General features: G+C 50.7%; 1 protein-coding gene across 3 annotated transcripts in view; it reads right to left on the bottom strand.

Moving 5' to 3' along the window:
* SPNS3 (SPNS lysolipid transporter 3, sphingosine-1-phosphate (putative)) overlaps nucleotides 1-15,625 on the bottom strand; it is a 58,244-nt gene that overhangs the window by 24,702 nt on the left and 17,917 nt on the right. For all 3 annotated transcript variants that reach the window (XM_063598633.1, XM_003810218.6, XM_034941321.3), the window contains exon 8: nucleotides 12,779-12,968. In XM_063598633.1, the coding sequence (XP_063454703.1) occupies nucleotides 12,779-12,968 (190 nt within the window). The remainder of the gene's footprint in view (nucleotides 1-12,778; nucleotides 12,969-15,625) is intronic.

Here is a 15,625-nt window from a genome sequence, read left to right as displayed (position 1 = left end):
TCCTCATCTCAGGTAATCCTCCCGCCTCGGCCTCCCAAAGTGCTGGGATCACAAGCAATGAGCCACTGCGCATGGCCTAGAGTCCATTTCTTTGCCCCACTAATATGAGCAGAAAGTTGTGCTCAGGTAAAAAAAAAAATAGAATGCAGAGAATGCAAGTTACATTCATGGTAACTTTCAAGGGTAGGTCATAAAAGGCAGCACGGTTCTACCTGGCCCGCTATCTCAGAACATTAGTCCTTGTTTAACCCGGCCACCATGCTGTGAGGAAGCACAGACCACACGGAGAGGCCACAGACAGGTGTACCAGCCAATGCTAAGGTCTCAGTCAACAGCTGAATCGACTGCCAGGCAGGCCCCACCCCTTTGACGATCCAGCCCCTCACCCTTATCCAGCCTAGCTAACACCAAGTGGAAAAGAGATGTCATCCCCTCTTGCTCTCAAGCCTGGCCCAAACTGCAAATTTGTGAGCAAAATAAATGTTCTTGTTGTTTTAAGCCATTAAATTTTGTTACATATGCATAGTAATTAGAACAGGCTCAGCCGGGAGTGGTGGCTCATGCCTGTAATCCCAGCACTCTGGGAGGCCGAGGCGGGTGGATCACCTGAGGTCAGGAGTTGGAGACCAGCCTGGCCAACATGGTGAAACCCCATCTCTACTAAAAATACCAAAAATCAGCCGGGCATAGTGGTGGATGCCTGTAATCCAAGCTACTCAGGAGGTTGAGACAGGAGAATCGCTTGAACCTGGGAGGCGGAGGTTGCAGTGAGCCGAGATTGCGCCACTGCACTCCAGCCTGCTCAACAAGAGCAAAACTCTGTCTCAAAAAATAAAAAAATAAAAAAGAACAGGCTCAAAAGTTTGCTTATCTCTTTAATGAAGCCGAGAGGTAAAGAGTAGCACTCCCATTTTCTTGCTAAGAAAATCGAGGCTCAGCAAGGTCAAGATCTTGCCCTAGGTCACACAAGTCACACAACTGGTAAGGAAAGAAGGAATGATGGCCAGGTCTTTCAGACAGCTCACGGCATGCTCCCTCCCATGTCCCACTCCTGCCCCTCCACCTTGACCACAAAGCCCACCTAAGAGGGGATAGCCAACGTTCAGCCACATCCTCCAGCCATCAGGTCAGTGACAGTGGAGGCCCTGCTTTGGGTGCAGTCCCTCCTCTGAGCACAAACCTATTCTCTTCTGAAGGGCAGCAGCTCTGGGAAGAAGGCCAACGAAGGTGGTATAAGCCAAGACCTGCTGTGTGCGTGTCTGGACCCTAATTAACAGCCGAGAAGTCCACTTCCCTTGCCAAGAGGACTGGAAAGATGGAAGAGATGGAACCCTCTGTTTCTGTACGTGGCCACAGGGCATGGGCTCCCCCAGGGAAGGCCCCAGACCAGACTTTATATTCTCAGAAAAGCTCATTTCCATGAAACAAGCAGCATGATTTGGCCCCTACTTCAGGAAATCTGGGAACAGACACACAGTGCCACCAAAAATCATCCTGCCCACACAATGCAGTTACAGGCACAAAAGTAGCAGGAGAAAAGCTATACTTAGCTGTAGGCCCACATGTGCACACAGGCACGTCCCACGCAGTTATCTGCATGTCCTGAGTTGGGTGTGCATGCTTGTGCACAGGTAAGTGTACAAAACAGCACACATCGACACACTTATACACACCATGCACATACATACAAATTAAAATAGATATATTTGTACATACAATATACATTTAGCATGAACATGCTAAATGTATATTGTATGTACAAGTATATTCTTTTTTTTTTTTTTTTTCGAGATGGAGTCTCACTCTGTTGCCCGGCTGGAGTGCAGTGGCACGATTTCGGCTCACTGCAACCTCCACCTCCCGGGTTCAAGCGACTCTCCTACCTCAGCCTCCAAAGTAGCTGGGATTAAAGGCGCATGCCGCCACGCCCAGCTAAATTTTTAATACATTTTTAGTGGGGACAGGGGCATGGGAGAGAGCATGTTGGCCAGGCTGGTCTCGAACTCATGACCTCAAGTGATTCGCCCACCTTGACCTCCCAAAGTGCTGGGATTACAGGCATGAGTCATCATGCCTGGCTAGTATATTCAGGTTTGGTTTTTTGTTTTGTTTTGTTTTGTTTTTTGAGACAGAGTCTTGCTTTGTTGCCCAGGCTAGAGTGCAGTGGCGCAATCTCGGCTCACTGCAACCTCCACCTCCTGAGCTCAAGTGATTCTCCTGCCTCAGCCTCCTGAGTAGCTGGGATTACAGGCGCCACCACCATGCCTGGCTAATTTCTGTATTTCCAGTAGAGACGGGGTTTCACCATGTTGGCCAGGCTGGTCTTGAACTCCTGACCTCAAGTGATCCACCCACCTTGCCTCCCAAAGTGTTGGGATTACAGGCGTAAGCCACTGCACCCAGCCAGTATATTCATTTTAATGTCTACACACAAGAATGAACATATACACACTCAGATGCATGCACACACCAGCACACATGCCCACCCAAGAAGAGTTTGGAGCCTGTCTATACCCTTCTTGGGCCCTTCCCAAGAAGAGTTTGGAGCCTGTCTCCCCAGGACTTACTCCTTCAACAGCAGAAATCATGCAGGAAGGACTTTGGTTCCTGCCATCTGAGAAGTGAGGGGATGGATGGATGGATGGATGGATTGGTGGGTGGGTGGGTGGGTGGGTGCGTGGTTGAATGGATGGATGGATGGATGGATAGATTGGTGGATGGATGGATGGATGGATGGATGGATGGATGGATAGGTAGATTGGTGGATGGATGGATTGGTGGATGGGTGGATGGATGGATGGATTGGTGGATGGATGGATGGATGGATTGATAGATTGGTGGATGGATGGATGGATGGATGGATGGATTGGTGGGTGGGTGGGTGGGTGGGTGGATGTATGGATGGATGGATTGGTGGATGTGTGGGTGGATGGATTGGTGGATGGATGGATGGATGGATAGATTGGTGGATGGATGGGTGGGTGGGTGGATGGATGGATGGATGGATTGGTGGGTGGGTGGATGGATGGATTGGTGGATGGATGGATTGGTGGATGGGTGGATGGATGGATGGATGGATGGATTGGTGGATGGATGGATGGATGGATTGATAGATTGGTGGATGGATGGATGGATGGATGGATTGGTGGGTGGGTGGGTGGGTGGATGGATGGATGGATTGGTGGATGGGTGGGTGGATGGATTGGTGGATGGATGGATGGATGGATGGATGGATGGATTGGCAGATGGGTGGATGGATGGATGGATAGATTGGTGGATGGATGGATGGATGGATAGATTGGTGGATGGGTGGGTGGGTGGGTGGGTGGGTGGATGGATGGATGGATGGATGGATGGATTGGTGGGTGGGTGGATGGATGGATTGGTGGGTGGGTGGGTGGATGGATGGATGGATGGATTGGTGGATGGGTGGGTGGGTGTGTGGGTGGGTGGATGGATGGATGGATGGATGGATGGATGGATTGGTGGGTGGGTGGATGGATGGATTGGTGGGTGGGTGGGTGGATGGATGGATGGATGGATTGGTGGATGGGTGGGTGGGTGGGTGGGTGGATGGATGGATGGATGGATGGATGGATGGATGGATTGGTGGGTGGATGGATTGGTGGGTGGATGGATGAATGGATGGATTGGTGGGTGGATGGACTGGTGGGTGGGTGGATGGATGGATGGATGGATGGATTGGTGGATGGATGGATTGGTGGATGGGTGGATGGATGGATTGGTGGATGGGTGGATGGACGGACGGATGGATGGATGGATGGATGGATAGATGGATGGATAGATTGGTGGATGGATGGATGGATGGATGGATGGATGGATGGATGGATAGATGGATGGATAGATTGGTGGATGGATGGATGGATGGATGGATGGATGGATGGATGGATGGATTCGTGGATGGGTGGATGGATGGATGGATGGATGGATGGATGGATGGATGGATTGGTGAATGGGTGGATGGATGAGTAGAAGAAAGTTAGGTGACATCATATTTTGAATCCCAGCAGAAGCCAATTCCTCAGCACCCTCTGGACACCCATCCTAATGCTGACTCCTTTTGCTCCCCAAAAATGTTCTCACCCTTTGAAGTTTTAGGGATGATTCCATATCCCCTGGACTTCCGACTCCTGTATCCAACTGTCTACTAACACCTCCACTTGGATATCAACCTCCCCCGACAAACTCAGAATGTATAAAACCAAGCTGTTGACCTTCCCCAAAACACTTGCTGCTCCTGCTCACTTTCCTGCCTCAATTAATGGGCCCTCCCCGGTTCCAGCTGCTCATGCCAATACCTGGAACTCACCTCTGACTCTTCTTTCATACCCCTCCTGGAATTTATGAGGAAATTCTGATAGCTGTACCTTCAAAATACATATGTAATCCAACTGCCTCTCACAATCCCCATTGTTGCCACTCTTGTTCAAACCGCATCATTTCACCTGCATTCTAACAACAGCCTCCTCACTCCTCTCTGCTTCTGCCCTTGCCCCCAGGTCTATTCTCAACAGAGTAGCCAGAGTGATTCTACTCAGCACAAGCAAGCCAGATGGGGTGGCTCACTCCTATAATCCTAACGCCTGGGGAGGCTGAGGCAGGAGGATTGCTTGAAGCCAGGAGCTCAAGCCTGGGAAACAAAGCAAGACCCTGTCTCAAAAAAAAAAAAAAAAGAAAAAAAGAAAAAGAAAAGAAAAGAAAGCAAATAATAGAAAAAAATTGAGAAAAATTGATGAAACCAAAAGTTGGTTCTTTGAAAAAATCAGCAAGATAGACAAAACTTTAGATAAACTGACCGAGAAAAAAAGACTCAAATTACTAAAATTAGGAATGAAAGGGGGCACATTACTGCTCACCTTATAGAAATGAAAAGAATTAGAAGGAACTGTTATATAATATAAACTATTGTGTGCCAACAAATTAGATTAACCTAGAATAAATGTACAAATTCTTAAAAAGATACAAACTACTGAAACAACTCAAGAAGAAATAGAAAATTTGAATTGACCTATAACAAGTAAATATTGAGTTAGCAATCAAAAAACTTTCCACAAACAGAAGCCTAGAACCAGATGGCTTCGCTGGTGACTTCTTCCAAATGTTTAAAGATAAATTAACAAATTCTTCATGAAGTCTTCCAAAAACCAGAAGAGGAAGGAACACTTGCCAACTCATTACAAGGCCACTACCCTGATACCAAAACCAGATGAAGACACCACAAGAAAACTGCAGACCAATATCTCTTATGAATGTACGTGCAAAAATCCTCAACAAAATACTACAAACTCAAATCCAGCAATTCAGCCAGGCACGGTGGCTCACACCTGTAATCCCAGCACTTTCGGAGGTTGAGGCAGGTGTATCACAAGGTCAGGAGATCAAGACAATCCTGGCTAACACGGTGAAACCCCGTCTCTACTAAAAAAAAAAAAAAAAAATACAAAAAATTAGCCAGGCGTGGTAGCAGGCACCTGTAGTCCCAGCTACTTGGGAGGCTGAGGCAGGAGAATGGTGTGAACCCGGGAGGCAGAGCTTGCAGTGAGCCGAGATCATGCCACTGCACTCCAGCCTGGGCCACAGAGCGAGACTCTGTCTCAAAAAAAAAAAAAATCCAGCAATATATAAAAATGATTACCCACCATGACCATGGCAAACATATCCCAGGAATGCAAGGTTGGTTAAACATATAAATATCAGTCAATGTAATAAACTGTAGAAATTGAATAAAGGACAAAACTACATGATCATTTCAATAGATGCGGAAGACAAAAGTCAGATGTCCCACTTCTTAGAACAAAACTCCATCTCACCCAATGCCCACAACATCCTACATGATCTGGCACCCATCATCTCTCTGTCCCCACGTCCCTCTCCCACTTCTCTCTCTGCACTAATCACAGTAGCCGCCTTGTTGTTATTCAAACCCACCGGGTACACTCCTGACTCAGGGCCTTCACAGTTGCTGTTCCCTCTACCTGGAACACTGTTCCCCCGAATATCCACATAATTCACTACTTCACCCCCTACAGGTCTTTATTCAACAGCTACCTTCTCAGTGAGGTCTCTCTGGCCACCCTACAAAAAATTGCTACCCTCTCCTCCCAATACTCACACTCTCCCTGTTTCCTTCCCAACAATACTTCTCTCCTAAGCCTTTATTATCATCTGAAATACTCTGAATTTTACAATAAAATTCACAATACTTATATATCTTGTTTGTTATCTATCTCCCTCAACTAGAATGTAAGTTCTCTCAGGACAGAGACATTTTTATCTGTTTTATTCACTGCTATATCTACGGCATTGGTTTATTTATTTATTTATTTAGACATGGAGTCTCGCTCTGTCACCCAGGCTGGAGTGCAATGGCGCAATCTCAGCTCACTGCAACCTCCACCTCCTGGGTTCAAGCGATTCTCCTGCCTCAGCCTCCCCAGTAGCTGAGACCACAGGCACACACCACCATGCCCAGCTAATTTTTTGTATTTTTAGTAGAGACAGGGTTTTGCCGTGTTGCCCAGGCTGGTCTTGAACTCCTGACCTCAGGTGATCCGCCCCTCGGGCTTCCAAAGTGCTGGGATTACAGGTATGAACCACCGCACCCAGCTGCCTATATCTACAGCATTTAAACTAGTATGCCACTTAATTGACAATCAATAAATATTGGTTGAATAAACAAATGAATACAAACAGTTTGTCACTCGACTCTTCACTCAGCCAGCAGTGACTTACCTCACCCACCCGTCCACGTGCCTGACACTGTGCTTCAAGCTGGAGTGCAGAGAAAGATTAGAACCAGACCTGGACCCTGCTAAACTCACAGACAGGGCTGGGAGAGGAGTCAGAACGTACGTAACTGAGACCCCAGGAAGACAACACTGGGCGTACTAAGGGAGAGAGGGTCAGGCCCAGCAACCAGGGAGGAATCCATGGAGAGACGGTGGTAAGCTGGCCCTTGAAGGCCTAGAATGCTCTGGACACATGGAGAAGGGAGTGAGGATGGGGAAAGAGAGGGAGAGGGGAGGCATGACTAGGGAATCAAGAGGGGGCCTGCGTGGCAGGACTTCAGTGGAGGAATAAGGCTCCTAAGGTTATTGGAGAAGTTCATGAGGGGCTTTAAGTGCCGGGATAAGGGGCTGGGCCTAGTTCCACAGGCACCAGGGAGCCATGCGAGGCTTTTGAGCAGGGAAGGGAGGTGGTGACAGAAAGCTCACTCTGTCAGCCAGGCACAGCGACACATGCCTGAATTCCAGCTACTCGGGAGGCAGCATGGGCAGGATCACTTGAGGCCAGGAGTTCAAGACCAGCCTGGGCAACACAGGGAGACCCTGTCTGGAAGGAAGGAAGGAAGGGAAGGAAAAGAGAAAGAAAAGAAAGAAACAAAGAAGGAAGGAAAGAAAGAAAGAAAGAAAGAAAGGGAAAAGAAAAGAAAGAAAGGAGGGAAGGAAGGAAGGGAGGAAGGAAGGAAGGCAGGCGGGTGGGAGGGAGGGAGGGAAGAAAGAAAGAGAAAGAAAGAAGAAAAGAAAGAAAATGGAAAGAAAGAAAAAGAAAATGGAAAGAAAGAAAGAAGAAAGAAGGGAGGGAGGGAGGGAGAGAGAGAGGGAGAGGAAGGGAGAGAGGGAGGGAGGGAAAGAAAAGAAAAGAAAGAAAAAGCAAGCAAGCTAGCTAGCTCACTCTGGCAGTGTGTGAAGAACAGAAGAACAGATTGTAGTGGGTGAGCAGGAAGACACGGAGACCAGGAAGGTGGCTTCTAGAACAGTTCTGGAGAAAGACAGCAAGGCATGAGCCAGGGAAGGGCAGAGAGGACGGAGAGGAGGGTAGGCCTGGGAGAGGTCAAGGGCTTTGTGACTGACAGTTGTTGGGAAGGAAGAACTGGAGCCTGAATCTCAAGTCAGAACATCCGAGCATTCTACGGAGGCACAGACAGAGCCAAGGGGTGGGGGCGGGATGGCATCACCTCTGGAGGGTTAGAGTTCTGGCCGCAGAGGCTCAGCATCGGTGGGTACCACGCCAGACCCAGCAGCTTCCCAGCGCCAGAGGAGGGATGCACTCTGGCCCTGCCCACCTTTCTGCCCCTCAGCCCCAACCCCCAGGGCAGGCCTAAAGAAGAGTTTCTCCAGCTGGCTTTGGCGGCCAAGACGCAATGTCATTTCTGGATGAGCCAACCAGCTCTAGAGATGCGCCAGGCTGCAGGGTGCAGGGGGTGCGGGGGGGGCAGCTGTGTCCCCAAAACACAGCCAAGGAGCACCTCCCAGAACCAACCAAGACAGTGGCAGAAGCAGGGCTGGCAGGGGGCCCCCAGCCCCAGCTGGCTGGTACAGGGACAGCTTTGATGGGGCCTCCATCTGCCTGGGCCCCAGCCTCCCTGTGAGGTCAGGCCCCACCAGCCCCCATCAGCTCCCACCAGCCAGAAGTGATGGTCCCCTCCCTCGGTCAATAAGCATTAAGGGATTTACTAGTGCCTGGGGTGTGCCCCGCTCTGTTTCTGGATCAGTGCACTATGAAGGACACAGAATTTGGAGGCGTCACGGCCAAGTTGGAGGTTGATTGTTTGTTTGTTTGTTTTGAGACAGGGTCCTACTCTGTCACCCAGGCTGGAGTGCAGTGGCATGATCAGAGCTCACTGCAGCCTCTATCACTCAGGCTCAAACAATTCTCCAGCCTCAGCCTCCCCAGTAGCTGGGACTACAGGCATGTGCCACCATGTCCAACTAATTTTTTAATTTTCTGTAGAGACAGGGTCTTGCTACATTGTCCAGGCTGGTTTCTAACTCCTGAGCTCAAGTGATCCTCTCACTCTGGCCTCCCAAAATACTGGGATTCCAGACGTCAGCCACTGCACCCAGCCAGGTGTTGGAGTTTTGTCTGTCCCACTATTTACCTGATTCTATCTGTGGGCTTCAGTTTTCCAACCTGTCAAATGGCATAAGAAAAAACCTTCCAGGCTGGGCGTGGTGGATCATGCCTGTAATCCCAGCACCTTGGGAGGCCGAGGTAGGCAGATCACTTGAAGTCAGGAGTTTGAGACCAGCCTGGTCAAAATGGTGAAACACCATCTCTACTAAAAATACAAAAATTAGCTGGGTGTGGTGGCATGGGCCTGTAATCCCAGCTACTCAGGAGGCTGAGACAGGAGAATCACTTGAACCTGGGAGGCAGAGGTTGCAGTGAGCTGAGATCGCTCCACTGCACTCCAGCCTGGGCGACAGAGTGAGACCCTGTCTCAAAAAAAACCCCCAAAAAAACACAAAAACAAAAACAAAAAAACACAACAATTAGTGGCATGCCCCTATAATCCCAGCTGCTGGGGAGGCTGAGGCAGGAGAATTGCTTGAACCTGAGAGGTAGAGGTTGCAGTGAGTCTAGATCGTGCCACTGTACTCCAGCCTGGGCAATAGAGAGAGACTCCGTCTCAAAAAAATAAAATAAAATAAAATATGAAAAGAAAAAACCTTCCCCACAAAAGTGTCAGTCGTGAGGACTAAATAAGAGCACGTGCAGAAGAGAATGACAAGACTTTCTAGTCTTCAGGAATTTCTGCAGAGACCCAAGGCTGAGAACAAGGGATGAGCAGCGCCCACATCTCAAGAGAGGTGCCAGCCCACCTTCAGGACTCGGCGAGAGAACCGAGCTATCCCATTTGGCCCCCCACTGCTTGCGTGGAAGTCATGCTCAGGGGAGGATTTATTGAAAGATTTCTGCTCTTGACCAGGCGCGGTGGCTCACGCCTGTAATCCCAGCACTTTGGGAGGCTGAGATGGGCAGATCACTTGAGGACAGGGGTTCGAGACCAGGCTGGGCAACATGGCAAAACCCCATCTCTACTAAAAATACAAAAATTAGCCGGGTGTGGTGGCGGGCGCCTGTAGTCCCAGTTGTTCAGGAGGCTGAGGCAAGAGGATTGCTGGAGCCCAGGAGTTCAAGACCAGCCTGAGCAACATAGTGAGAGCCCCCATCTCTAAAAAAGTTAATAAATAAAGAATAAAGAGTTCTACTCTTAAGCTGAGTGAGGGGCTTCAGGTGACACTCACCCCCCCCAACAGAGGGCAGTACTTGCCAGGAAGGAAGCTGGCCTTTTCTCCCTGACTGTACGCTGGCTAAATGCTGAGCCTCCTATACCAGGACAGCCTGAGGGGCGTGCATAGAAGACGTCTTTAGGACACTCAGACGCATGTCATCTGGCATTCGGGGAGAATGGACCCTGGGCCCTGACTCCCCCAAGGGAAGTCTGTGGGTGGGGATGCCAGATGGAGTAGTCTGCAGTGTCGTGGGAGGGGAGAGGGCGGCAGTGGGGGAGGCCTCCCTTCCTGACATCCTACAGGGCTCAGATGGACACCGCGGAGGGAGACACGGTGCTCATGAGAGGGGGCCCCTTGCAGGATTGCCTACCTGGGCAAGACAGCCTGGCTGGAAAGGCAACCCTTGCATCAAGGAATTGGGCAAAGCAAAAACCAGGGCCAGAGACCCCAAAACGCCCACAAAGTGCCCCCCACACCCCGCCTCTGGGCATCTGCCACATGTGGGGCACTGACAGTCAGCAGAAACAGCTCCGGACACAGGCAATACTTGGCCTGTTCTCAGTCATCCTTCCTTGCCTGCTCATCTCTGGAGAGGACAGAATCGCAAGGGGAGGGGAGATGTCAGGGATGTGGGGTAGAAGATGGAACAAGGAGAACAAAACCAGACTATAGCCCTGCCTCTTCCCAAGGCAGTTTTCTGGTCCTGATAGAAGCTTTGTTTGGGGCTGGGCGTGATAGCTCACACCTGTAATCCCAGCACTTTGGGAGGCCGAGACAGGCGGATCGCCTGAGGTCAGGAGTTTGAGACCAGCCTGGCCAATGTGGCGAAACCCCATCTCTATTAAAAATACAAAAATTAGCTGAGCGTGGTGGCTCACACATGTAATCCCAGCTACTTGGGAGGCTAAGGCAGGAGAATCGCTTGAACCCAGGAGGCGGAGGTTACCGTGAGCTGAGATCGTGCCACTGCATTCCAGCCTGGGCAACAGGGTGAGACTCAGTCTCAAAAAAAAGGCCGGGTGCAGTGGCTCATGACTGTAATCTCAGCACTTTGGGAGGCTGAGGTGGGTGGATCACGAGGTCAGGAGTTCAAGACCAGCCTGGCCAACATAGTGAAACCCCGTCTCTACTAAAAATACACAAAAAAATTAGCCGGGCTTGGTGGTAGGGGCCTGTAATCCCAGCTACTTGGGAGACTGAGCCAGGAGAATCACTTGAACCCAGGAGGTGGAGGTTGGTTGCAGTGAGCCAAGATCGTGCCACTGCACTCCAGCCTGGGCGACAGAGCAAGACTCTGTCTCAAAAAAAAAAAAAAAAAAAAAAAAAAAAAAAAGCTTTATTTGGAAGCAGGGCTAAAGTTGTTTTGATTTCAGTGGGACCAGACTGTTTAGTTCATGTGTGTGACTACAGAAGCGATGGGCTCTGGCCATGGGTAGGAGATGCAGCCAAACTAGTGTGAGGACAATAAAGTTGTGGCTGCTTTACTTTTCCAAAGTCCAGTCTACTCAGTAAACCTGGTTAACATGTGCAAGCGCATCTGTGTCTGCAGCCACAGGGCCCAGGGCCATGGAGCTGGGAAAGGAGGAGAGGTCTAGCCCCTCTGCTTGTGGCTGGGCTGGCGTCATCTTCCCAGAAGCAGTGGCCCTTTCCCATGTTGGGGGAGAGGCAGGGCTGGGGCTTTGGGGAGCCAGGGACACGGCTGCACACAGGGACCCTCTGGCTCTGGTCCCGCCCTTTGGGCTCCCTGTCTGTGGACAGGCCCCATAAACCTCGGTGCCTCATGGGACCCAAACAGGTGCTGAGCCCAAGTGGGAACGTGAATTCTGGTGTGAGGATAGAGTGGTAGGGGAAGGCTTTTGGAGGAAGCGGACTTTGAGTTGAGTCTTGCAGAAGGAGGATTTCAGGATGCACAAAAGAGGAACTGGTGCTCTTGGTGGAAGAAATGGACACGTGCAAAGTCTGGGAAGTGTGTGTGCCCACACGGCTGGCACAGCCAGCGTGTAAGGCCCATGAAGGGGTGTGATGGGATGTGGATTTGGAACACTTGATATTACCATGATTATTGCCCTTAAAGCAGCGTCCACATTGGCCATAACCAATCTGGGCCTTGCTTCCCTCCTCTGTAACCTGGGGAGAATTGCTCTATTTCTTCTTGGGCCCACCATATGCCCTGGCAATAAATGAGTCCTATTTTCTCAAATTAACACATTAACCCCATGCTCAGAGGACACCTTTTACAGTCAGAAAAGCTCAGGCTCAAATCCCAGTTCTGCCCCTTCTTCACCGTGGAACTCCTGGTAAGCTTCTCTCTCTGTTTTTTTCCCCCAAGATGGAGTCTTGCTCTGTTGCCCAGGCTGGAGTGCAGTGGCGCAATCTCAGCTCACTGCAACCTCCACCTCCCGGGTTCAAGCGATTCTCCTGCCTCAGCCTCCCAAGCAGCTGGGATTATAGGTGCCTGCCACCATGCCCAGCTAATTTTTTGTATTTTTAGTAGAGACAGGGTTTCACCATATTGGCCAGGCCGGCCTTGACCTCCCAAAGTGCTAGGATTACAGACATGAGCCACCGCGTCCAGCCAAGCTTCTCTTTACTGATCTGTAAAATGGGGATAACAAGCTCTACTCAGAAGGAGTGATCAACATAATTGTACATAAAGGCCGGGCGCAGCATGAGCCTGTGGAAACAGGAGTTCCTCGCCCCCCGACCCTGTCCCCACCTCCATAGAGGCTCTCACTTACATAGGAGGCCAGCAGGGTGGTCGGGGCCAGGACGAGAGCCAGGTAGAGGCAGGGGGCTGTGGCAAGCAGGCTGGAGGCGCAGATGAGGGGCTCAGCTCCTGGAATGACTTTCTTGTACCTCCTCGCAGCTTCTGCCCCCAAGATGACCCCAATGACGCCGGTCATGATGGTCAGTGCCCCAAAAATCAGGCTGATGGGGAAGAGCACAGAGGGGTTGGTCAGCTGGGTGAGCTTAGCACAGGGACTCTTATCCTGCTCCCAGCCCCAGGTCTAGCCCCTCGGCTCAAGTGCATGGTCTGGTGTCTACAGGGAATAGGGCTGTGGGCCCCTGACCTGACCCAGACCTTACCCACCCTCCTCACTGATACTCCCAGGGACCAATGTCCCACTGCTCTCCCCCACCCCCTTTCCTGCCTCATCCCCTGTCTCATCCTGGGGATCCCACTGGCCATGTGGGTGATCACCCTGCACCCCAGGTCCCAGCCTGCCTCATCTCCATTGACCCTTACCCTTTCACCCCCCAAAACTGCCCCACTCAAAATCTGAATTCCAGGGTCCCACCCTGGCCCCAACCTTCTCTCTTTCCAGCTCCCAGTACTAAGAGGAATGGAGGGAAGCAAACATGTATTTACTGAGCCCCTGTGATACACCTGGCCCTTGTCTGGGCTCTCTACACGCCCTCCCTCCTTGAATCCCATCCTTCCACTCCCCGTCTTTGAACCCCTCTCAGGCAGCCCCTACCTGACTTCTGTCCCTTTCCCACCCACTTTTAGAGCCACTTCTACTCTGCTTGGCTTCCCCTTGTACATCCTTCCTGTGGAGACCTGTCCCTCCAAAATAACCTCCACACAGGCTCCCCAGGAGTGCATTTTGTGGCAGGAGATCTGTGGTGGGAGGAGTTCCAGATCAGAAAGATTTCGTCTCTACAAAAAATTTTTAAATCATCCAGCCTTGGTGGCGTGCACCTGTAGTCCCAGCTACTCAGGAGGCTGAGGCAGGAGGATCGCTTGAGCTCAGAAGTTCGAGGCCACAGTGAGCTATGATCATACCACTGCACTCCAGCTTGGGCAACAATTCCCAGATGGATAGGTGAGCAAGGTGAGGCTGAGAAAAGTCAAGGCCAAGATTACCCAGCTGGTAAATTACAGACCAGGATTTGAATACACATCTTCACCCTCCTGGTCCATTGTGCAACCTCCAGCCCCCTTTTAAATGAGCTCAAAGGGGACCAGGCAAGGTGGCTTAAGCTTGTAATCCCAGCACTTTGGGAGGCCGAGGTGGGTGGATCACTTGAGGTCAGGAATTCAAGACCAGCCTGGCCAATACAGCAAAACCCCATCTCTACTAAAAAAAAAAAAAAAAAAAAAAAAAAATACAAAAATTAGCTGGGAACAGTGGTGGGCACCTGTAATCCCAGCCTACTCAGGAGGTTGAGGCAGGAGAATCACTTGAATCCGAGAGGTGGAGGTTGCAGTGAGCTGAGATCACACCACTGCACTCCAGCCTGGGCAAGAGAGCAAGACTCCGTCTCAAAAACAAAACAAAACAAAACAAAACAAAACAAATAAAGGAGCTCAAAGGGAACGCTGAGACTGTGCCCAGCATGAACTCTTGAAAACTCCAGTCCAACCAGGATCTCTCCAACCTCTTAGTAGCTCCCTGTCGTCCTCTGAGCAAGCTCCTGACCAGCACTGATGACTCTGCGGAACTGGTCCACGCTGACCGACGTAGCTTGCCCTCTCTTCTCCCACCCTCACTTTGCACAAATGACTGAGAATTCTCTAAATTCTCTACCAAAAGTACAAAAATTAGCTGGGCGTGGTGGTGTGCGCCTGTAGTCCCAGCTACTTGGGAGGCTGAGGCAGGAGAATCGCTTGAACCCGGGAGGCCGAGGTTGCAGTGAGCCGAGATCGTGCTACTGCACTCCAGCCTAGCAACACAGCAAGACTCTGTCTCAAATGAAAAAAAAAAAAAAAAGAAAAAAAAGAAGAAGAAGAAGTGCTTTCCAAACCTTCCCAGGCTTCCAAGCTGTGCGAGGTCTGGCTCAGCCCAGTCAAATGACCCAAATCCCGGATGTATGCTAGCTGCCTCTGAGTCCTGGTCTGAGCTGACCTTGGCAGGTTCTCGAGATATTCATGAGACTTAGGATTGATTATTTAAACAGGCTGCCTGAAAAGGCACCCCCGCCAGCCCCTGAGCGGGGGGCAGCCAGAGGACATGCCGCAGCTACCAAGCCCTTCATGTTCCCTCCATCCACACAGGGCCTTCCCAGCATCACAGACTCTTACAGCCAAGAGAGCCCTTAAAGATCTGTAAGTTCGGCCGGGCGCGGTGGCTCACGCCTGTAATTCTAGCACTTCGGGAGGCTGAGGCGGGCCAGTCATTCGAGGTCAGGAGTCCGAGACCAGCCTGCCCAACATGGTGAAACCCCATCTCTACTAAAAATACAAAAAAAAAAATAGCCGGGCTATCTTAGCTACTCGGGAGGCTGAGGTAGGAGAATCACTTGAACCTGGGAGGTGGAGACTGCAGTCAGCCAAGATTGTGCCACTGCACTCCAGCCTGGGCAACAAGAGTGAAACTCTGTCTCAAAAAAAAATAAATAAAATAAAATAAAAATAGCCAGGCCTGGTGGCCTGTGCCTGTGGTCCCAGCTACTTGGGAGGCTGAGGTGGGAGGATTGCTTAAGCCTGGGAGGTCGAGGCTGCAGCGAACTGTGTTTGTACCACTGCACTCCAGCCTGGTGACAGAGCGAGACCTTGACTCAAAAAAGAAAGAAAAGAAGAGAAGTAAGGAAGGGAGGGAGGGAAGGAGGGAGGGAGGGGGAGGGGGAGGGGGAGGGAGAGG

Source organism: Pan paniscus, chromosome 19, assembly GCF_029289425.2.
Source record: "Pan paniscus chromosome 19, NHGRI_mPanPan1-v2.0_pri, whole genome shotgun sequence".
NCBI classification, from domain to species: Eukaryota; Metazoa; Chordata; class Mammalia; order Primates; family Hominidae; genus Pan; species Pan paniscus.
Note: the sequence above shows the minus strand (reverse complement) of the source record. Positions and strands in the feature narration are given on the sequence as shown.